Below are 24,631 nucleotides of genomic sequence, written 5' to 3' on the forward strand. Positions count from 1 at the left end.
TCTTACATGAAGCTCCCATCCTTCTGCTCTAAATGTAACCATAGAGTTGAGCACTGTGAGTCCCAGCTGTCGTGCACTGCAGTGCTGTGGAAGGCAATACTGGAGTAATAGCTTTTTATCAAAACAGAGGAGACACACCCGGGTTTGGGGCTGATTACAAGAGGTCCTCAGGAAGGGAGAGCTGGAGGAGCCCAGCCTAGAGAGTCCGTCGGAAGTAACCCATACCTGTGTGGGCCCTTTGGACACACCGAGGTACCACTTCTGCCACTGCTTGTTAGTGAAGAGGGAGGCTCCAGTGATGGATGCTCCGTTGGATAGTGTCCCCCCTGACTATCAATATTCTTACTTACAGCCATTCCATGAACAACAAATGGTTGAGTCCGGCTGATAAATAAGGGATATAGAATTATGCTTACCTCTAAATAGAGAAATGCAACTCCTGTTTTACATTCAATTATTATAATTGCATCATTCTGGAAAAAAAAAAAAATAAAATTAATGCATTCATTTCCTAATAAGAGATTACAGATTCCAAATTATGGCATCATGTATGTCAAAACAGGAAGTTTGAGGCAGGCAGGCCGGAGTGTGCCGTTGTCTTTACAATTTATATTTACTTGCTGTAGATTTAGAATAATCCTTCTCTTCCCTCAGGTCTAGCAGAGACAGTTTATAAATTGTACAAAATTGATAAAGGCAGAAATAAATAATAATATATAACAACTGCATGAGTGATGAATTATAAAATAGAGAGTGGAAAAGGGAATGAAACCACAATATAGAAGCCGGTTTACAGGGCTGAGTACACAGTCTCAGTTATTTTTCTGGCATTATGACAATGAGGAACATTTATGAGAGTTTGCAAACAGCTTACAACACAAGTCATTTTGTTTCAGGTTATATTTATAGGGCTTAGTTAAGAGTTTTTTAGTATCCATTAAAATCCAATGTTCAGAGGTTTATAGCTCAGCTGTTAAGGTCTTATCCCTAAGGATCAATTGTTTTGCGTTGTTTGGGGAATTATTATTATTATTTATACAATACAGTTTAAATTGCTTAGCCTAATATAAAGATACAGAGCTCAAAAGCTAAGGAGTTCTTGTTGTTTGGGAAAGAAGAGATGGTTTTTTATTCTTCATTTTTTGCTTCAAATACTATTTCTACAACTATTTCATTTTACAAATCAATTTAATCTCTCTTCATGTGTGTTTCAGTAGCCATTTTGTTCTCAGAGTTGCTGCAGCCTGTAAAAGAGAACAACCCCTGTGCAGTATTATCGATATTGTATTGCTTCTTCTTTCTGTGTGTTTCTCTAATGTAAAATAAAAATAATTTTCAGTTGAAATTATATCATTTGCTGTTAGGTCATGCCATTTAGTTGGCGGAAGATGAGATCTATATTGAAAATAGGCATGGTGTGTCTATGGCCTGATCTGAGTCTTAATGCTTTTTTCTTCTTCTTCTTTATTTCTTCTATTTACTAAGACCAAAATTCTCAAGAAGAAATGCTCTATTATCCTGCATGCTTTATAAACACACATAGTGAAAAGTAACCAAATCCTAAGGAACATACAACTTAATAGCCCGAATAGAGGAAAAGTAGAGGGTTGACAGAAGAAGAGACTAAGTGACTTGCCTGAGGTGATACTGATAACCAGTGACAAAGGTGAATCTTCTGAGTCCTAGCCCAAAGCTATCTTTCCTCCATCATGTTGTTTTTCAACCTATAGTGAAGCATTTTTGGTGAGAGGTGAGTCAGGTCCAAAGAGTATTACTGGATCACTACCGGTTAGGTAGATATGGGGGGTTAAGAACCTGACACATAGGGAAAAGGTCAAATAAGATATCTGATAGTTGCATTTCATAAACAACTGTAGGACCATTTGAGATAAATGAACTGTGTACCTTTTGAAAGAGTATTTAAAATTCTTAAAATGTACCTAACTGTGGAGTTAATACAGTGGCTGTTCTAATTTAAATTCCTTTCCATTTTATCAAGCTTTCTTTCTGGCAGTATTTCCTAGCTTTTTCTTGTTTAATTCTAAATTTTCATGACATTAATTCTATTTAAGTCCTATGCTGTTACCTGAGACAACATTTTATGACAAACTACTGTATCCATTGCATACAGTGGAGTCCCTGAGGAACCTGTTTGCTGTAGCTGACTATCAATCTCTGATTGAAAACCTGATTGACACCAATAAAAACTTTTTAGTTCTCATTTCCCCATTTAAAATGATCCAAACAGCTCAATAGCTATCCAAGATCTATAGAATGTTTTTAGCCTGTACATAATTCACCATGTCAATTATTGTGCTTTTTCAACTTCTAATTTTGGAATATCAGAACTTTTCCATCAGGTCAAGAGAACATTCAGTTACTCTCTTTTTGCCCTTTTTTCTCGTGTTGCAATCATACAGGACCCCAGGTTCCTTTTGGGCCCTGGAGAAACATCTTTTCATCCTCTTTGCTTCCTGCCACAGCCCTTTTGGTGGATTATTCTTTTTACTTTTTACTTGGCTGTATGAACCGTAAGCTCTGGACCTTCCAAGATCTGTAATACTCAGTTACATGCAGAAGAAAACAAGTTGTTGCCTCCAACCTATTGATTCTGATTTCAAAGTTAACTCAACCCTCGCTTAGTTTTTTGTCTTGTAATTTCTATTTCTGGCAGTGATGAAGAAAGGAAGAAACTCTTAGACCCCAGACTGTGAATGTAAAGCTGACAGTAAAAAAACATTTAAGAGGAGTTCTCTGTGAGATACGGAGGTCAAAATTTGGCCATCTGGCAGTTAGGAACAGACATGTGTGAAGGCACGCCAGGCACCTGCTGAAAGCAGATCTGCAATAGCAAAGTCTTCAAAGGTTTGCTTGCTGCTTCTCAGCCATTGCATGGTTTTCATTTGTAGCTTCTCTTATCGAGCACAATTTCTAAATGAGGATGGTTGCTTCACTTTAAGGACGTACAAATGACTTGCCCTCACCTGTCAAGCATGATCCTTGTATTTTACCAGGCCCATTATGAACGCAATCTTTCTGTCGAAAATTTGCATACCTCCTTTCTTGAAAAGTAATGACAGCAATTTCTTTCCCTCCGCTCACTTTCTGAGTGTCTCATTTAACAGCACCTGTGAAACCGACAGGCGCAGAGATGAGAAGTGAAAGAGAGCAGTTGATTAAATCATCATCAAGTCGGGCCTCAGAAAGTCAATTCTGCTTCCCGTCTGCAATGATATCCTTTTATCTTAAAGTAATGAGCTATGGCACTTTTGCATCGGGTAATGCGATAAGTTCTATTAGCATGTTCCATTTGCTTCACAAGCAAGGGCAAGTCATTTCAGCAAGCTCATATCACTGCAATCAAAGCAATTGGCTTCACAGGCAGAGAAGAAAGAGTAAAGGCTCAGGGTGATTTTTATGGATCACAACACAGTGGAAAAAATAGATTCTTGTATTATTTTAACCCGTAACATGCTTTGCTTCTTGTCCATCAGGATATTTTGATTTCATTAGACTGTAAGTACCTGGAAGACTCAAATTCCAAACTGAACTCTTGAGCTAAGACCAGGAGTTCGGAAAAATAGAAATCTTTTCTTACATAGATACACTGGCTAATGCAGTATTAGGCACTGACTTATTAGACTCTGATTAGTTTAAGTCCTTCCTATGGAATTAGTCTACCAGTATAAATACTTATTTTTATTATTATTTACTATTATTTATTTTTTGAACCCTGACAAAGTACTATCAGTTGAGAGGATGCTAAAAATGACATTACACACTGCAAATTGTCGTAATCAGTTGAGGAGATGCTAGAAGTAACATTACATACTGCAAATTCTCTACCATCAGAAAGGCAGGTAAGGAGGCAGCAAGTGTACATGCAGAGTCCCAGAGGCAAAGACATGTAGTCTTTTTTTCATATAGAGTATTGAGAAACTGAGGTAGGGAGTTGATGCTTCTGTTGAAAAAGAAAATTACTTCCTAAAGTGAAGATTCGGTTGTGCATGTGGCCAACAGCTGCTTGGCGCCCGGTTAGTCTAGTGGAATTTGGATGCCTGACTTGCAGCAGGCACTTTCTGAAGATGCTGAGCTGAGTAACTCGTGGCATCGTTAGCTTTCTAATGGTATGTCTGGAAAGCCCATTTAGTCTTCCGCTGACATTGGTGGGAGCGTCGTCCTGTTCTTTGGGGATGGCTGGATTGGGCCTTAAGCACTTGTGGGATCATTGAGCAATGACACCATAAGGAAGCCATCGGGAGTGATAACCGGGGGAAAGAAGTTGCACTTTCCAAACCGCAATAACTTACCACTCTCAGCTCAGTTTCCAGAGAGCAAAGGAAAATGTGTTGCTTACAGGGCTGGTTTCTTTTCATCCATCTCTGGGGCTGTGCCTGAAGGTGCTTGAGGATGTCAGTGGCGTTAGGAAGCATTTCTTTCCAGAAGGAGTTGTTGGGCATTGGAGTGGGCTGCCCAGGGACATGGTGAAGTTCCCATCCCTGGAGGGGTTTAAGAGTAGGGTCGACCTAGTGCTTAGGGATATGGTGTAGTTGGGAACTGTCAGTGTTAGGTCAATGGTTGGACTGGATGATCTTCAAGGTCTTTCCCAACCTAGACAATTCTGTGATTCTGTGGTGTGTTTCCCTGGAGTGAAAGCCAGCCCCGGGCAGACAGCCAGGTCAGAGGGCTCGCTCTGTCCCTGGCAGCCCTCCGGCAGGCTTTGCAGTCCTGCTGCCCCTGCTGCCTCCCCAGCCAGGCACAGGAGGCCTCCCAGTCTCTCCCACTCACACACAGCTACTGGTCTTCCCCTTCCAGGGATACCCCTGGGAATACAGGGATTGACATAACAGAATGAAACCTCAAAATAGGACTCATGCTTATCTGTCTTTCTGGAGGGAAATTGCCCTTTGCTTTACAAATAAGCTCCCTGTGGTCTACCAGGAGTATGTATACTACCCACCAGTTCCAAGGATATATACACGTCCGGTGTAAATATAAGGTGGATCATCTTTATCATCGATAGTAATGTAATCTGGTGTTTTCACTTTAATGCTCAAAATATAATTCTTTCTATCTAACCATTGTTTTGTTGATGGTAGAGTGAGAAGGAGCCACTAATTGTGTAATTTTGCTATATAAAACAATCATAAAAGTCCTGGGAGTGAGGAATTAAAAAGAGTTATGGCTGAAAGTGGTTCTGAGTTCTGAATATTTTTCCTGTAAGGGGCCAAGATAACTTTAAATGTCCAAGACTGATACATTTCATCTGAAGTGAAGTAGTTTGGATAAAATGGAATTCAGATTAAAGGTCAACATTGCAATCTTTTGTCCAGACTAAGGTAATTTGTGTAAAATGGGACTTTTCTGTGAATAATCTGTAATTTTAGCTTTTGAGAAAGCAGACCTTAAACTTCTCAGACCATCTCTGTTTCAGAGTCATTCCTTACAGTGAATCACTGTGGATAATGGTGAAGAATTGCTAAGCAGACTGTGATGTTAACCAATTTGCAAGATGCTATATATAAGATTCCTTGGCAAGGAGCTCCATGCTGAATGTTACTTGCAGGGAAAGTCAGAGATAGGAAAGAAAAAAGTGAAATTCTTGCTCTTAGTTTCTTTGTGACTCTGCCTGTCTCCATTTCATCAATTAGAAAATTGCCCATTTATTCCCTGTCTGTGTCTCCTTTCATCTAGGAGATGTTTTTTACTCCTTTTTTCTTGGAAGCACAGGTCTATTTGTATAGCTAAAATACCATCTTTGCCCTTTCCAGGGCTGTCAGTTTGTCGTTGGTGGATAGCTGGACAAGAATATTGTAAATGTGAGTGTGAACATGGCTGAGGTCTGGGTTTTCCCTCATTTTCTTCAGATTTCTTTTCAGCAGACAGCTGAGTAGAATCACTTTGTTCAGCGCTGGCATTTCAGCAGCACCGACTCCTTTGGTGGCAATGATAAATGGATCCAAGATATGAAATAGCTGTTCCAGCAAAGTCCATTGAGCAGAATAGAGAACAATGCCCTCCTCAATGTCATTGTACATGATATATTCAATGATTGCCACTTTTTGCACAAGAATGTGTTCAATCAGCAAGGTGCATAGAAATCCATAGTGTTGCTTCAGTCTGAATGAGCTGGTGAGGTGGCACAGACCTTTACTCAGCTTGATTTGGGACCAGACTCTGTCGAGCTATTAAAATGGGCTCAAATTACAGCTGTAACCTCATAGTGTGTCTGATTTTTGAAATGTGGCATTGGGATCAGTCTTATTCTGCGGGTCCTGTGGGAGATGTGCTGTGTACTTTAACTTGCATTCTCTTTGGCTGGGGCAGGGAATTTAGGAGGTACAACTAATCTTTAGCCCAATCCTCCATTTTCCTTTTCTTCTACAAAACATAGCAGCGATTAAACCTCAAATGAGAACTGGAAAGTTCTTCTTCCACTTCCCACTGCAGTTATATGTGTGCATACTCGGTATCGCAGGGGATGCATCTTATGCTTTCAAAACACAGACTGATAGCAGTAATTTAGAAGGTTGAAGCTGAGGCAGAAAGAAGAGCTTTTTTTTTTTTTTTATTGGCATGAAGATCTTCCAAATTTGTATGTTCCCTCCTCACCTGGGGTTGATTCTAGGAATAACTATTTGAATTTTGACTGCAGCACAGATATGAAAATGCAAGTTTGTGGGATACTGCTTCTGATTAGCACTTCTTGAGCATGAAGCTGCAGAAATACTGCAAAAGGAAGTTTGAACGCTTGACATGTGTGGCAAGTGACGTGGCAGCTGGTAGTCTGTACACTTTAGTTATTAAAGGTATTTGAACAGTTTAAGTGATAACTATGGCCACTTTGAGCAAGTCATTGTCAGTTGGGTCTCATTATTTCCCCTGGTTATATAGAAATTAGGAGCAATCTTGCTTTATATGTCCCTTCTTTGGATTTGGTTTGTGGTGCTGTAGCTCCTTTGAGAAAACCATTAAGAGTCTATTCTGCCCAGAAAAAGCTTTCAGAAGCGTAAAATAGCCATTTTGAAGAATCCTTCTTCTGAGGATCAGGCTCTGGTTTGAAAAGACCTCACAGCATTTTGTGCCATGCTCATTTGAAAACTTGGCCGTACATGGGAGCTGTGGGTGCTCAGCAGTTTTGCTAATCTGACTTTCATTTCAGTGCCTAACTGAGAGCTAAGGGCTGGTTGGGTGGGTGGGTTTTTGATAATGTAGTCCAGCTTTTAGAAACTGGGCTCTGGGCTCTTCTCAAGCCTGGCCCCAGGTGACTGTAATCTGTCATGACTTGTGTTCAGTGTGGAGACAGCAAGTGCCTTGAGCCTGAGAATCGGAGAAAGAAGCCTCTGTTTGTTCAGGTGTAAAATGTCTGCAGCCTCCTTGTCCTGATTTGTCATATTATCACTCGCAGCTTCCAGTGAAGCTAGTGGCAGTTATCCAAAATCAGGTCATGCTATCTCTGAATTATATTTTGGATTCCCAGTTATTTTCAGAATATTCTGATGCAGTGTGTGCACAGAGCCATGATTTCCTGAAACAAGACATGGGAGAACACTGAAAAATTATCTTTTTTGTAATAGGCACAAAATACTGAAATTCAGCCCAAAGCAGAAGGCCAGTACAAATCATTTGCATCACTTCAATTCCAAAACAGTCTGGTGCGCTGAGAACCACAAAGCACTTAAATCATTTTACTTTTTTCTATGGCCTTGGGAGGTAGAGAAATGCTAGAGGAATTGAGGAATTGAGCAAGACTGAAGTCTTCAAATTGACCAGTAATTCTGAATAATCAACTTCACAGTTGTCAGCTTTGGTTTCCAAAACCTGTTCTCCAGAAATGGTTAGCAGTAAGCCTACAGAAGATGGAAACACCTTGTGCTTTAGCACCTCTGGGAAGAAAATGCATCCAAAAATGTAAATGAGCATATCAGAGCAAGGGCCACTGGGGAATGTGTGTACAAGTGCAATGCTTGGAGTGTCCGAACAGCAAAGTAGTCTCAGGCATGGGAAGAACATACAGTTGCTCCAATTCAATTTCCAGCCTGAGCAGTGAACCTCTTCTTGCTTCTGCAAGTCTTTTTGGAGTTAGCGCTGCACATAAATTGTCTGATTCTTTCCATGAACCAGAGGAAATCCATGTGTTTAATCCTCAGGGAAAATTCAGCTTAACGTGGATGTTCAACATTTACACGTGCAATGGGTATGCCTACACGCACACATACATACTGCATGTAAATATAACCCCAGTGCAGTACATAAAGCCCTTTCCTCCTGTCCTTCCTTTTTTTCTTTCATACAGCTCGTCCATAAAATTCTGCTATTGGAACAGGACAGCGCTGCTGGATGGTGGGTCTCCTTCCCTCGTGCCCCACCAACAAAACCTCTTTATGAGTGAAATAGATGCCTTGTGTGTGCAGGACTCCTGGCATTTTACAAAGTGCATCTGGAGCCAGGCTAGGCAAACGTTAGGAGCTGTTTGCTGAGTGCATTTATTGCCTTTGCATAATTTATGAGCTGGAGGGGTTTGACCATCATTCGTCTCTGCCAGAGGCTGGCACTGAGGGCTCTGGAGGATGGAGCTGTAAATTGGATGGTGTGCTCCTGCTGAGCTCACAGCAAAGTCCTCGGGTCAGTATGGGAATTTAATACCAGGAATGGAACTGTTTTCTCAGAGTGCCATGTGGGCCTCTGTGCAGCAGAGGCTTTTTTGGCAGCCACAGTGACTGGCCAAATCGCGAAGCTGTCAGTCACTGGGCATGTTGTGAAGGGAGCCTGAGCATTTTTAATCGGCTTGGCATCCGTGCTGCTTCCATAATGGACACCAGTAGGTCTCAGTCCTTCGCCATATGCTTAACTCTGGAGACAAGGTGCTTCTGGGTATAGCAGTAATTATTTGATGTGGAATTAAGCGGACCTTGAAATTAGAACTGGACTGCCGGAAAGCAGGAGGCTTAACACTTTGATGGAAATAACTTCCCACCGACATCGTTCTATGCACTTTCTCTGCAGATTCACTCGGATGCGGGTAACTGTTTTGCTGGCATATTCAGATGTCACTGCTGGCAAGTACTCTTCTCCCCAAGTACCTCCACACTGCAGAAAACACAAAACCCTGAGCTCTTTCCAAGCTTGTGAGTCAGGAAAAACTTAATCTGTAGTGCAGGAGATTCCTTAAACCAGACAAAAAATGGTTGGGGAAGGAGAGGCTGCAAAATGCTGTGACCACAGCTGGGTCACAGGATACAGGCACATGTGCCCCAGCAGTAGGAGCCTCTGAACCATGCTGCTAAAAATGAATCATTCTTGCTTACTTATATATCCACTTTTTAGCCCCTTCCTTTCTCCTTTTGGATCCAGGTATTATAGTAAGGACTTGGAGTTTGTCTGGAGGGTGGGCAAGGGACACAAACAAATGGAGCAAATGGTTGTGAGCTCCCTGTTTTGGAACGTGTAAGATGTGTCAGAATGCATCCATGCCTACAGAGCACGTGGTGCAGGGACCCTGGAACCGCTGGGCCCCCTGGCTGTAACCTAGCAGTGGAAGAAAGCGCTGTAGCCCAAAAGTTGAATTATTCCAACAACTGTAAAATGGAAATCTTTGTGACATGCTGTGATTACAACGGGTGAAAATCCATGTGAATGTTTGCTTTTTTATAAATGTAGGGCCTTGCTTTGCAAACATACTTAACTATGCTCACCCTCATACCAAAATCTCATACATGTTGTCACACTGAAGTCAAAATGCATAATATTTACAGGGTAAGGGTACGAATACTTTATATAAATACCTTACTGTTCTAGAAACATGCAGTTTTCCTTCCTTCCATTCTCTGCACTAAGTTGATCGTGGCATGAGGGTTTCAAAATTCAAGCTAAAAACCTGTCTCATATCTCAGTGTTCCCTCTCATTTGTTTGTTACCAGGATATTTAGGTGCAACTAGTGTTATATAAATCATTTCAGTTATTAAATAAATTTCACTTCCATTTCTATCTGAAATTATCTGAAAGCAGATTCTAATTTTATCTAATCTTCACTGTATTTAAAATTATGTGGAAAATACTTAGAAATAGTTCTTAGCTTTAATTTGTTAGTACGTAGCTCATTGGTGTGGTGAAGGTCCCTTTTCATTCCCTGTACCAGTGATGATGAGGAAGAAGCCAGTGGAAAAAAAAAAAAAAAAAGTTATAATTAAAGAACACACAGAAGATGACTTGATTTGTGCAAATCACATACATAGATTTGTGGGTGTATTTGGCTATGTCTATGCAGATCCCACTGTATAGTTAACCTTTGGAATTCACAAAGTGTAACTAATTTCAAAGCAATTTGGTTGAAAATACTCAAAGCCACATTAAATGGCATACAAATGCATGAAGGGCTTAACTGACAGCTGTTAAAACATAGCACAGTCAGCTGGTCCTTGATTTAGGAGAGCCTGGTCCTCCTGTTTGGTGATCTTATGCTTTCCTTTGAAACATCTGCCATTAGATCTGCAGAGCTATGAGTTCATCCTTGAATGATACAGACAATTCACTCCCCTAGAATCTAAAATTGTAATTTAAAGAAAAAAAAAAACCACCAAACACCATAAGAGGAGGTGTTTTCCTCATTCTTCTGCTGTAGAGGTAGCCAAGTGTGACCACTCCATAGTTACCTAGAATATTAGGTGGGATGAATCAGATCTGTGTCTGGGAGAAGCGGCTACGTGCAAGTGAGTTGTGTGGCCCTTACAGTCCTATTTCCAGCACAGCTTTTGTACTTCTAGCAAATGTAAACGTGTTTGGGGTTTCTGATGCTTATCTGTACTGAAGCTTGATTCATGTAGTCCTGCTGTATTTCTATAGCAGTAAAAGTTATTGAAAAAATGAGCAATGGCACTTGATAAATATCAAGACCCGCTCGTGTTACTGTTCGGCATTTTATAGTGTTATGTTTCCTGTGATATCTGGGCTACTGTTGAATTACAGAGAACCTTAATGAATAAATTAATTTGGCATGTTCTCCTTTCCGCTCTGATCTCTGAAATCTTTAGTTCAGCGGCGGTAAGCAAAGACATAGGGTGAACCCTCCAAGTAGCCCTGGAAAATGGCAGCCTTGCAAACGCTTCTCTTCTGGGACAGGCAAACATAAGCCACTTCCATACCCGCCTATCTGAGGAGCCTTTGTGTTGGCAAGGACTGTGAAAAATTCTGTCCATCAAAAGAAAACAAAACAGCCCTCTAATACTGTTTTTCTTCTTCCCCGATCCAGCTTTGGAGTCTAAATGTGCTCATGCATCTTCAGGTCCTGTGCATGTGAATTAAACTAACAGAGGACATTGCAAAAGGCTTTTGTTGCTTTCAGTGCGATTTTTTCATAATTCAAATGTACAAATGTATTGTCTTCAATAATGGTGCGGGGGAAAATTCCCACTCGTACAGTAACTGAGATTTTTCCTAGAGGTACCAGATTTGATGCCATAGGGTTTAGGAGTGTTTCAGTTATCTTGTTCATAGAAATCTTTCATTTTTTTGCTGTAGCAAGTTTCTCTTACCTGTTCTTTTTTTCTCTTTATGTTTCAGTGTGACAGTGACAGTGATCAAGAAGAAAAGGTAAGAAAGGAAATCAGTATGGGAGTAAAAATAATTTGTTGTATTTGTTGGATTAACTTATTCTTCTTATTCTGTTATTTATTCAAAGTTTCTTTTTGGATTGATCTAAAGCATCTCTATATAAGGAAAAGACTTTGTTTAATTTAATTTGGAATAGGCCTCCAAGGAAGGAGAATTCTAATGAATATTTTTGGAGGCTACAGAATTGATCTTTAAGCATATTGATGCCATGGTTTGTGTGGGTTGTTTATGAACACCAGTCTCACTACCAACCCTCTCTATGGCTACATTTTCCCTTGGGAAGTTCTAACAGCAACCAAATGTTTGTAACCCTCACATTTGCACTTTTCAACAGTTATTTAACCACTATTATTGCCTTGTTTGCTTCTCTGCAGGGAAGGGTCTTCAAACTTAAACTGAAATGTTATAGTTGATATATATATCTATTCGTTTAGAAAAAACATTTGAGAACTGTACATTAAGTCAAGTGACAAAACTTGCTGATATTTATCTCAATAACTTTGGGTTTCTAAGTGGAAAAAGAGAAGAATGTCATGCTGAAAAAGTCAGGCACTGATCTCTAATGCTGTTTATTGTTTAGAAGACTAATGAAGAACTAGTGTTCGCACTGATGCACATTCTTATGTTGTAAACAGACTAACAATTACCTTCTTTGGGAAAAATGAAATAATCATCGCAGCAAAACTGGTCTAATTTCTTTATTTCCAGGTTGGATTTTGTGATTTTCATTTGCATGTTGAACCTTAAGGGATGTTTTGATAATGTAATCACTTTTGCCTCCTCTTTCACTGGATAAATTGGCTGATGGAAGTTGGGGGAGGGTAAAGTAATGTCAGAAAATATCGTTCATGTAATGACATTGAATTGTTTAGAGTTTCATGAGTAGTTCTGTTAACTAGCTCCAAGTCCAGCCAAGAAGAGAGATGACCATGCTGGTATGCAGCTTATACAACAGAAAAGAGTAAATATGTTGTAAAATCTACAAGGAAACAATGAATACCGAAATCACTTTTCATGAATTTAATCAGTTTTCTACAGCATTTGTGTAGTAAGAAGCAAAGGAAATTTTCAGACCATTCTGTATATAACAGCCAAAGCTTTGCCCTTCAGCTCTTTCAGTAATTTCCCAAGTAGAGATTTTTTTCCTCATGTTTCTTAATAATTTGCTAACTATGTTAAAGAACCACTGTTTACTTTGAACTGCAGTGATTTCCCTTTCATAAGGGAACTAATCACTGGAGTTAATCAGTGTGACAACAGAAAGGGGAGGTTTTGTTGGGTTTTTTGCACAGAATATTAACCTGCACTTTTAGATATGAATTTTTAATGCATTACCATTACATTCCATCCTGTGAAGTGATTATTCATTTTCAGGATGTTCCTTATGCGGTGGAAGATGATAAACTGAATTTCAGCTCCTATGTTTATGGCACCCAAAACTAGAAGTGTAATTTCCTGCCACTACTGCATTTGCAGCGCTAAACCTCTGCCAGTTTCACAGTATTTTTTCTCTTACAGCAGTCCTGTATAAAAAGGCAGAGAGGCAGCTTTTTGGGGCTAGTGGTGGTTTGCTGGTTCAGGATAGTTTCCGCAACACAATACAACAGAGCCTCAAGATTATACCTCAGACAGAATATCCCAGTACTTGTGCGGGAAGGATTTAAAATCCAGATGTGTTTTTCATCTGTGTGATCTCTATTTTGTCTTCCCTCCTAATGAAATGAGATGAAGTGCAGATTCAAATATCCCTAATAATTTAGTGCTTTTCAAATCTCAGAAACAGGCCCAGGTTTGAGTTTTATAGCTCAGGCCCAATTCTAAAAGATGACAGCTAACCCTGGCATATTTATTCAGCCTGTGCTGGCAGCCTAGGCAAAGATCTAAAGGCCTTGTTCTGCTGTTAATTTGAATTCAGCATATGTAGCCTGTTATAAAATGCGAGACATCATCATTTGAGCAGGTCAAGCATATTCAGATGAAGACAAATGGTGCTTATTTGATTTTCTTAAAATCAGGAAATGAAAAAAGTGCTCTCTGGAGAAATCATGTTCTGCCTGACTTAGATGATAGACCAAGGCATGTACCCCAGATAAGAACAGGCGCTCGTCTTGCGGTTTTTATCTCTGAAGGACGGTCGGGACTGTCAGCTCGCTGACATGTGCATTATCCATGTCATTTTAAACAAAGTGACCTGTAGAAAAGTGCACTCTGCCGTGACATGATAATGGGCTGTTGGATGACAGGTAAAGTACACACTATAAAGGAGGCTGTGCGTTATTCCTTTGTTTAACTGACAAGCAGAAACTTCTTTTCTTCAGACAGGCAGGATCTTTTAGATCTCTTTCAATAGGACCCAGAAGATTTTTGAATTCCTGCTTTAAATAAAATAACATTTTTAGGACCAAAAATTCCTATGAGCAAAATGCACTAGGAGAAGCGAAGATACCAACCCTCTGTGCAGGAGGTTGATCATTTCATTAATAAGGCTCAACATCCTCAGTTTTCATTAATAACCATAGTTAGCTGAGGGTACTCAGCAGGATTAGAAGTTTTAAGATCCTTGACCCACATGTCTTATATCATGATGAGGGTATTAGCCTCCAGCTGTGGAGCTGTTCTAGAAGCAAATTGTCAAATTGCTCTTGGTCGGTCCTTGGCCAAGGTAGTGAGGATTGAGGAGTTCTCCTCCTCCCACCAGAAACATCTTTGCCTGAAATGTTTCTGGGAAGGGGAGATCTACTTTTCATTAGGACTGTCTCTTGCAGATTTTGATATCCTGATGTATACAGAGTGTATGGTATATTGCTGCAGATAAATTCTGTACCTGCTGTTTGGAAAATGGAAAGGAAACAATCTTGCTTAATTTAGGATTTCTGAGGGCAAACTGACACTGATCCTTCAGTGTGCCTGGGAAGGAAGAGGTGCATGAGAGGTAGGAGTAATGCAAGACAGATACATATTTCTACTAAAATAAATAAGACCTGGAATCCAGAAAGATAGATCAGTGTGTTTGAATAAAAAATGGCAGGTCAGTATGATGAAAGGTGTGTGACAGAATGAAGTGGATGAAAGACGAGTTGGTTCAAGCATGACTGGATGGGCCACAGTAAAGTAGGAGAACACAGGAAGGAGCAGGACCTGGGAATCTGAGGAGTAGATGAATAGTGAGTGGTGACAGAGTAGGAAAAGTAATGTCTCCTAGGCTGTTAGAATTATTTTTTTTCCCCACTTGAATATGTATCTATCTGGCTGCGTAAATCATTGTTGATATCTGATCTCTATTAGGCGATGGCTGTGCCTCCAATCCATCTTCCCTAGCCTTTAATTGGGAGCCGACAGACAGAGTCACTTTCTGTCTATGTCTGCCCTCAAATGAGACATTTCTCCAGAGGTTTCTCTGGAAGAAGAAACAAGGATATTTAATTGAAAAATGATGCAGCCTCTGCATAACAGTACTATAGCTAAGGCTGTGTCAGCATCTCAATTTTAAATGACATGTTTCGGGTGGATAATTTATCTATTTATATAGATTCATGCTCCTTCATTCCAATTTGGCACAGTACTGGACTGGAGCATTCAAAGTAGGCATTTCACTCTCCTCTTGCTAAAATACCTAAAGAGATAGCAAGTGTGTCTGCGGAGGGACAGTATATTTGGAGGACTTGCGTCAGAATATGAAGCAGTAATTCTTAGAGAGATGTCATTTTCCATCCTGGGATCCTTTCAGCAAATGCCACTGGGATTTCTTACTGAATCAGAAAAAAGTATGGATCCCAGGGGAACTCAGATTTTCTCCATTAAAAAGTCTGTCAGTCTTACTCTTTGAGCAGGTCTCCAGAGCTGATAATCTAAAATTAGGGCAAGTTATTGCACTGCTGACAAATTTAAGTGCAACTATATTGTCCCTGATATGTAGATACAGTCTTCAAAATTGTACCCATGGTAATTAATACAATATTAAAAACATCAGTGCAAAGACATAGTTCATCTTCTGAAAATTAAAGGAAATCCTGTTTTGAGAAGACATTCAAACAGCTTTGATAAAGAAGTCAAGTACTAAAGATGAGATAAGGAGTAAGGTCCTTTTTTATTCACTATATCTACCATTTCCTCTCACCACTCTGTTTAATTAGACTGATTCTAAAATTAAGACTCAATCTGAGACAACTTTAGTGATTTTTCACTTCTTAGGAAAATATTTCATTGATCAAGGGGGATTGCTTTGCAGTATACACCGAGTTGTTACTTACACCTGATTCAAGAGGAGAAGAGGCCTACTTCTTGCTTGAATTTTGTCCAACTTTGATAGGACGTAGAACTTAAAAAACCTACTGCAATTGATGACTTAATTCTTTGTATATCTTAGTAGTACCCAATCGGTTCTCTCTTGATGAAGCTCTTAATTCTCATTAAAATGTGTTTTCCCCACTAGCAGGGCCCAGCAGCATCTGCTGGTTATGGGTGCAGCCAAAGCACTGCTGAGTGTTCCTATTGAAACGGGCTTTGCTTTGGGTGGACTTTGTGTAGGATGCAAAGGGAGGAAAGAGGTCGGTCACACCGCTGGCTAAAGTTGCGAAGTGTTGGCATGTGGTCAGAGGGGAAGATAACAAGGCTTACCCCAGCTGGGGAGGTGATTTGAATGGGTGGGTGTTGTGCTTACTTAAGAAGCCTGTGCTGGTGGGAGTGTGTTGCTTGTGAGACTTCATTGAAAAGCCATTGAAAGCACCATGAGAGCAGAAGAATGGTATTTCTTGCATTGGAATGTTTTCAATGATAATGCTAATACATTTGATTGTATATAAACCAGCTACGAACCAAAAATTATGGCATGGAAAACACATAAATCCCTCTAATACGCTCAGATAAAAGGAATGGTTATTTGTGTATATCTATACACAGACAAAAGCATTTACACCTGCACCCTGAGTGTAGTTCTGAAGTGCGTTTGGACAGTTATTTTGTGTATGGCCTTCGGAGAGAGATTTTGGATTAATATTTTGGCAGATGTGCGTCGCTCAGTTTAGTGTGTAGACTGTATTTCAGTGTTTGGTAGTTAAATATCCACACATACAAGTGTTCATGTATTTGCGTGTGTGTACATTTGTGTATAGTTTGCTTTACAATCTCCTTTTTGCTATGTTAAAAAAACCCCACAAGTTTCAGCCTAGCTTTACAAACTCCACTGGTTTAGGTAATTCTAGATGCTCTGATATATTTATTAGAAGAGAAGCTTGGGATGGGCCTACTTAAATTATGTCTTTCAGTACCACTGAACAAACGCAAAATTCGTTGGTCATGAACTTCAGAAGTCATTTCCTCACTGCCCCCCAGATCTGAGGTGTCCTGCTTAGTTGTGTCTCTGCCAAATAAAGAAAGCATCATTTTCAGCTGTGCTGGTCCACATGTCAGTGCTGTTCTGTTGTTCTCTTTCCTCCGAAGCATATGCAGGGCACAGCAAATTGTCTTTTCTTTGGAAACAGAAAGAAGCCAAAGCAACCCCACTATAAACTGTGCTAGGAAACCTAAGTCCAAGGTAAATAGCTGCTTTGCAGAGGGCTGAGTTCTGTATGTTCTAAGTAAAAGGTCTATCATAAATGGATTACATGGTGGTGAAGTCTCTGTATGCCATCTTAAATATTACGGAGCACTACATTTATAGATGGGTACAATTCACTCTCATGTGGGCAGTTGCATTAGTCTGGGATTTTTTAGTAGGATGCTTGGAAAGAAAACTGGATTGGGGACATTTTTTCCCTTGCTGAGGGAAGGAGGAGTTTGGGTAGCACTTGAAAGAAAAATGTCCACCTGGATGGTGCCAGGGCTATAGCAGATAGATAGCTGGTAGCCAGCTAAACTTTTTAATATGGTCGCCACTGTGACCATACAGTAATGTCTGTACTCTTCTTACTGTCTAAAAACTCAACCAGCTCAACCAGGGTTTCAGTTTGGTGCTTATGCACTGCTGGAGTATAAATAATAAATGATAATTTTCCTGGTCTGAAGAATTTCGTTCATAGAGGGAACTCTCAGCATTTATTGAGCTAATGAAAGAAGGGTGTATCATCACAGTGAATTTTCTCATCCCGTTCTCTACACTCTTCAACTCTAGATGCAGGTAGACTGGCGTGATTTCTAGAGGAAAACTTCAACATATCGAGTGTATCATCTCCAGTCTAGTAAGAGAGCCTGAGAAATTATTGTGTAGCCTTAAGTTGTGTGAGATGTTCCCCGGCACTGTCAGCCAGGGGAGAGCACTGGCAAGGGAGCTTCCATGGGGCTACAAGGTCCTGAGGTTCAGGAAGGGGGCACTGACTGCAACAAGGGACAGACTTCTGTGGGGAGCCCCAGGAGGGGTTCGTGGTGGGAGCATTCTCTCCCCAGACTGGACCTCCGTGGGGTTTTGAGTGGCAGGTTATGGCTGGTAGAAAAAGGCTGAGTGGCGGCTCTCGCCCGGAGCAGTGGCACACTGCACTTCTGGAAGGGCAAAAGGTTTATTTACAAGTATAAGAGGGAGGTGAATTCTTGAAAAAACTCCTTGGATGGTGGATACCAACATGTTTAACAAACAAGGCTGCATGGGGAAACGGTGGCTGAGAACCCAATTTTAAGCAATTACTTCAGGTCATGGGATACTAGTATCTTACTGTTTGGCATATATTTATTTTGGCTAAGGATAGGATTAGAGAAATAGTTTCTCAGTATTATTCCTAAATCTGTTTCTGCAAAGCCAGGATGTTTCCCATCAGTGCGATTTATACTGCATATTTGTACAGGTGTTGTCTTTTTAACTCTGGAAAATGCAGCACCTTAAACTTGCCCCGAGGGTGAAAGATCACCAAGACTTTATATGCTAGCAACGCTCAGGCAATCATGAAGTATTTCTTACTGTTTAAGGCCCATTAGGAGGAAAGATAAGGATCCTTTTTATTCATTTGATGTGCCACATAGAGGGTCCCTACAGCTAGAGTGGTAATAAAATTGGAGCCAAGCATGTTCGTTGTAAAAGATTATGCATTTGCCACTAAGGGGAGCGAACATGTTGTTTACAGGCGTGGGTACGTGCTCTCCAGGCTGGCTGTGCCACGGTGCTTTCAGCCCATGATTTGTCCTGTCCTTTATCATCTTTGTCACTCGGCAGCATGTTGTCATAGGTAACGTATCACTCCTTGCTCCCCCTACCCTCTCCCCCTTCCTCCGCCCAGCTCCCCTTTCCTTTTTTTTGTACCCATTTCGTGTAGAAAATTTGTATTTACTTTGGGAGTGTAATTTGTTCCTCATGGATAATGTGACCCTTAGCGGAGCTGGATCATGGGTTAGTTGAAGTGATATTTTCCGCTAATGGTAGTCGTACATCATTGCTGTCAGCTCGGGTTAGGAGGCAAGCACATTACAGCTCCATTTTACCTCTGCAGGCATCTGGGATTATTTGCCATAACTGAGTATGACATGACCGCACTACAGAGTGCATTAAAATTTTACTAGCTTCTCAGGCAAGTTCCTTGGCTCCAGCCTGCCTTCAGGCAGGCGTAATGATGGATACCTCTAAGGTCCTGACTTCCTGCACCAAGGATACTCAATGTCAATGGCCCAAACAGGTTTTGCTCTCCCCGGGGCTTTAGACCATCTTCTGGCAGTTGAGTAAACAGTCAAGAATTGAAACACAGGGAGGCTGGCACAGATGCCCCCGAACGCTCTTCCTAGGGTACGCGGGGCTTCGAAAGGTCGGCTGCTGCCACATCAGGACCTTAAAATGCTGCTCAACCATCAGGTTTTGAAAAGGATCACTTGCAAGCTTCTTCTGTGGATGAAAATAAAATCATTGTATGAAAATTAAAATTAATAGCATAAAAAATATCCAGGATTGTGGAATGATACATATTAAATGTGTGTCTGTGTAACAGGCATGTACCATGATGCATAGCCAACACGTAATATGCAAATACACCAAATGTTGATGTTGTATTTTTATGTTCATGTTGCACTCTACGCATATATGTGGTATGCAAGTTCATATTGTACAACCGTAGCAGTGCCTATGTGTATTTGTTATTTTAAATGTTTGCTATTTTTGTGTAAGCAATTACTATTCTCATATAGGATCTTAGAATATCAGCTATAGCTTATATACATGCATATTATTTTTCAGAATGTGTTTTTATGCATACACGTGCATACTATGAAAATAACATACCTTATTTTCATTGAACATATCTGTTTATATAGATGTACATTATTTGCAACATGTCTGTTTATATATATTGACATTCAAAATTACAGGTATAGCTATACAGAGAAATGTGTATTAAGGAAATTTAGGGGAGAGATTAAATTGAATATAGTAGTGGTTTTAAATGCTTCTTGAAAAAGCGTAATATATACTCCAAGATAATTTTATTGCAGCCTCCTAGTGGTTTTATAAATATCTACAGTACATGTATGCGCTGCCCACAAGCTTTCCTCCCCACAGCAGCACTAATATCTATAATACTTCCAGGCAAAAGGTACATAATTATGTAGGGTATTTCTGTTAAGGTAGGTAGGTGTTGTGTGTATTTGAAATCCTAGAAGTTGTTTTCTTCTGTCTTCATTCTTATTATGTGAGAATTAGCAGATGGAGGAACAGTGAAAAAACCTTGGGTTTGTTTGTTTAGCTTTTTTTGTTTTGTCTTTTGAAGTCTTTAATTGCATTTGTATTTACAGTGAGGTGAGAAAAGTGGTAGGGCTTATCAACTCATACGCTTCTCAGCAGAAGATTGTCTAGGTTCAAAGTATCCCTGAATGCCCATCTTCCCATGTCAGTTCATGCCATCTGAGGTGCACTCGGCTTTTTCTGTTGTTTCATCTAGGGCAGAGTTTTGGGATGCAATACTGATTTAGACAACTTGATATTTTGTTTTGGTATAACACATTCCTGGCAATAAATCTTCCTATCTTTATTGCAAAACTTAGAGCCAAACTTTACTAGGCCCAAGAGTTTTATCTGTGTATAGATTGTAGGATTTGATTCTCTGTAGGGGAGGAGAGAGGAAGAAGAGATTAAAGATTAAAGCTGATGATGTGCTCAGTGCTATACAAGAAACAGAAAAGACAGTTTCAGACATCTCTAAGGATAACATGCAAATTCCTAAAGCCTTCCCAGGAGCTTAGATCACAATAAGAAAGACTTTCCAAATGATAGATAGTTTTGCTTGTTCATATTTTAGTGTTACATCTTTATTTTTTATTTTTTTTTAATATGTAGCAAAACTTTTATCAAAGTAGTTCCATGCAGGTTGTTAGAGTACATGGGAACACCAGGCAAGATTTCATTTTCAGGGTGCCACTGATGCAGAAGTAAGTAAAATCACAGTATGGTTTTCTGATCTCCCATGTAACGAGAGTAGTAATTTAAAGTCAGTGAAGGAATAAGTGTGTGTCTCTCTGTGCATGACGTACATGCACACACATGCTCTCTCTATCTCTGAAATCCAGACTTTGAAAAAAAGTTATCCTGGGTGATGTGGATTTTAAACTTAATTTAGAGTGTGTCAACTGAGATGCCTTATTAAGAAATCTACAGGGTGTCTTATTCTGCACAAGTGTCTGCAAACCTTCCACACAAAAGTAAGATTAGATATCCTGGCAGGAAATCTATGTACTGAAACATGCTGGCACATTTCTTGTGATCTATACACCTCTATATAGCTATTTGTTGATTAGATATATGCTTTATATCTGTATTTGGGAGCAAATATTAACAAGTATGCATGTATGGAATGTGTGTATGGAGAAAGAGAGAAATTCAGTCTGTGGATCTTAGTGTTTGGCCATGTCCAAACATACCTAGATTATAAAAAGTGTTTCTTTAAGGGCTATATGTTACTGCATGTTACTCAAGTATAATATTCATATACACTTTATGCTGTTGAATAACATCTGTTTTTCATAACAAATCAGATTTTATAATCATGTATGAGGCATGCTCCCCATTCCTGAATGTCTGTTCTCACATTTCCTTGAAAAGAAAAAAAGTCTTAGGCCTGACAACTGAGAAGGTGAGACATTTCTTTGGAGGTTTCTTTAGAAAGAGAAGGAAAAAAAAATTATATATCGAAGTTATGGTAATTATTTCATGTTTTTAAGAGTCTTGGAGGCCACCACACATGTAACCATCTCAGGTTTCTCACAAACATATCCAAGGACAGGCTGAAAACAAGGAGACAGGAAATTAAATGCACACACCAATGAATTGAGAAGGATTCCAGCAAGTACTGCTTTGGTTTTCTGCATATTTCTCTCCATCTGGCTCAGCACTAATAAGGGTATTGTGAACTTGGAAGTGGTAAAATATAGCTACTGTGTATCTTGGATTCCAGAAATTCCCCAAACAGGGTAGAAATGAAGAGAGTAACACGTGGTTTGAGTTATGGTTGGGCCTACAGGTACCAGCAGAGTAAAGATCTTTCTGGACTTTCACCTTTCTGTTAATCCAGTGCAGGTTTTGCATAACCTCTTCCTCCCTCTTCCCTCACGGTCCCTACAGACAAGATAACGCCTTCTGTGAAAGTCTCTTTGCCTGCGCCTTGCTATGTCACCCATGAGTGAACCCCTGGTTTATTTGTTGGAAGGATAAGCCACCAGGCTGTGGTTCAAGACCTCAGGTTATCTACATCATGTAGAGATGTTTTGAGAGTGAAGGAGTTGTAGTTTTAAGAAAAGCAGATGTGCAAACAATGAGTATGTTATAAATGCTTAACAGTAAGGGAGTGCCCTACCGTAGCTGGTGTGTTGGTGGGTAACTCCACGTACATGTTGTAAGCACCTCTGAAGGACACAGCACGTGAAAATAGAAGGTGGTCAAAAACATGTTTAACTTTTAACCACCCGGGTTCTCCCAGACTCTCAATGTATGCACACCACGAGCTGGCTGCTGGCCTCCCCACTGAGAGCTACTGGTGAGAACTGAGAAATGTGGAAGAAACAGCTTAAGGTGAACCTGATGTGCTTTGCTTTGGAAAATGAGAGTCAAATTGTGTACATTGACTCTTGCAAGCCTTTCTCTCAACTCTGTTGAAAGTCTGGATTCACTTCCAGGCATTACAAAGATGCCTGCTTGGTAATTTTTATCTAGCAGGAAGCACCAAGATGACATTTGTGTCTTTAAAAATTGCCTAGGCTTTCTAATTCATGCCGTATCTCCTCTTAAAATGCACCACTGAATTTCTGGGCTTCTCAGGCTGCCTCAACATCACATTGAAGCTGACTCTGGACAGTCAGACAATATTAAACAAGGTTGTTCATTCATAACGAAAGCATCCTAATTGAGTTACATTATTACATTAACTGTAGCAATCAGATTGAACCAAATCACTGGGCGATAATGTCATTTTCCAGGGTATCATTTGTAGAAACCAGTTGTGCTCTAAGATGCAATAATTTACTTAATCCTGTAGAGTTTATGGTGACTTATGTGTCATATCGAATTCCTTACTTTCAGAGAAAAACGAGCAGTTAATGCATGGCTGTGAATGGGCACTGAGTGATAAATTTATAGAGAAACATTTAACAGATCCTAGACAAAACTGAAGAAAGAGTGATAGCATGTAATGATGGGATGTTCGGGCTGCTCTAGGAAGGGGTAAGACAAAGTTTCAAACTGTGAACTTCTGGCAACACATTGGTGGTACTGTTTGTTTTAGGGGGTTGATAGGTGGTGGCTTTATTGGCTCTGAGTTGCCCATTGAGCACAAGTTCTCAGCCAGAGACTGGGAAGAAGGATAGAGAAGTTAATTTTAAACTGTATGTGCCAAATGTTTACAAGTAACCTCATTTGGAAAACAGTTTTTGTTGTCATTTTTCTGTGCCACCAGGATTTAGCAAGGGGATTCTTGTTACTGCATTTATTCTTTTTTGTCTTGTTAGTTTTGCAAAATCTTGATAACTACAGGGAGGAGAGGAGAGGTGTCTGCTAGTTCAGAGCAGAGTAATAGGGTTTGGAACAGGACAGGGTCAGCCCCAGACAGCTGTGACTGGGGAGGGATGCTTCCCTTCGATGAATGCAGTGGGGACGGGAGCACTAAAAACCATTCGGCCTCCCCAGTTAATGCATTTCTGTCTTCTGTCCTGTGCCCTGCTTTGTTGCTGGCATTCACAAACCATTTTAAACTCAGTAACTGGGTTTCTCTCTCTTAGACATTTAAATGACCTCAGTACAGCAGCACGTGGGTGTGTGGCCCTCCTTACCTTTGTCACAATCTCTGGTACAAAATATCTTGTGGCCGCAGCCACCGAGGATGTCCATCACAGAGCAAGGGGTGTTACATCATCTCAGACTTGTGTCCTGTCAAGGCCATGCTGCTTTTGAGTTTACCTGTTCACAGGAACTAAGAGCCTTGGCTAATTTTCTGTAAAACACTTGCAGTTCCTGCACTTCCCGGCGCTGAAGAAGTATTGCCGTCGCTGCCTGACTGGAGCCACTTCTCTTTGTTACGTTACCAGGTCGCTTTGATTGATGGTGTCAGTGCACCATGATAAAGCAGACGGGCTGCAGGCTGAATAAGATCAGTTTTAGAGGACATTGCAGGGATGTTAAGGCTGTTGTTTTCAATATGGTAGAAATCCATACTATCTTGTACTCCCGGGAAAATATAAACACGCTGGAAGATCGATGTTGGTACTTGTCATATGTCATCAAAAATGCAACAGAGAGCTCCATCACGACTTCTGTCCGATCACTACAGCGCTTTTATTTCTCTCTCCTGGTCCAAGAACAACAGCAGCTCTGAACTTACTCGTTACATGGTCTTTGTTTGGGGCTCCGTTTCAGGATAAACATAAGGTTCAAAACAGAAGATTTTCTGCAAACTGAAGCCTGAAATCCAAATGATGTTTTATTACTTTGGAATTTTTGTTTCTGTACAGCAGCCCTCAGAAACCCCTTCCACACTGGATTCTTATTGACCTGTGCACAGTACAGAGAGAGAGAAACCATCCTTGTCTCCAAAATATTTTGATACAAATAAATTAAATTGTGTGAATTGG

General features: G+C 40.2%; 1 protein-coding gene across 8 annotated transcripts in view; it reads left to right on the plus strand.

The window, feature by feature from the left end:
* AUTS2 (activator of transcription and developmental regulator AUTS2) overlaps positions 1-24,631 on the plus strand; it is a 788,413-nt gene that overhangs the window by 534,637 nt on the left and 229,145 nt on the right. For all 8 annotated transcript variants that reach the window (XM_074923165.1, XM_074923167.1, XM_074923170.1 and 5 more), the window contains one exon: positions 11,561-11,590. In XM_074923165.1, the coding sequence (XP_074779266.1) occupies positions 11,561-11,590 (30 nt within the window). The remainder of the gene's footprint in view (positions 1-11,560; positions 11,591-24,631) is intronic.

The sequence above is a fragment of the Athene noctua genome, chromosome 19, assembly GCF_965140245.1.
Source record: "Athene noctua chromosome 19, bAthNoc1.hap1.1, whole genome shotgun sequence".
Classification (NCBI taxonomy): domain Eukaryota; kingdom Metazoa; phylum Chordata; class Aves; order Strigiformes; family Strigidae; genus Athene; species Athene noctua.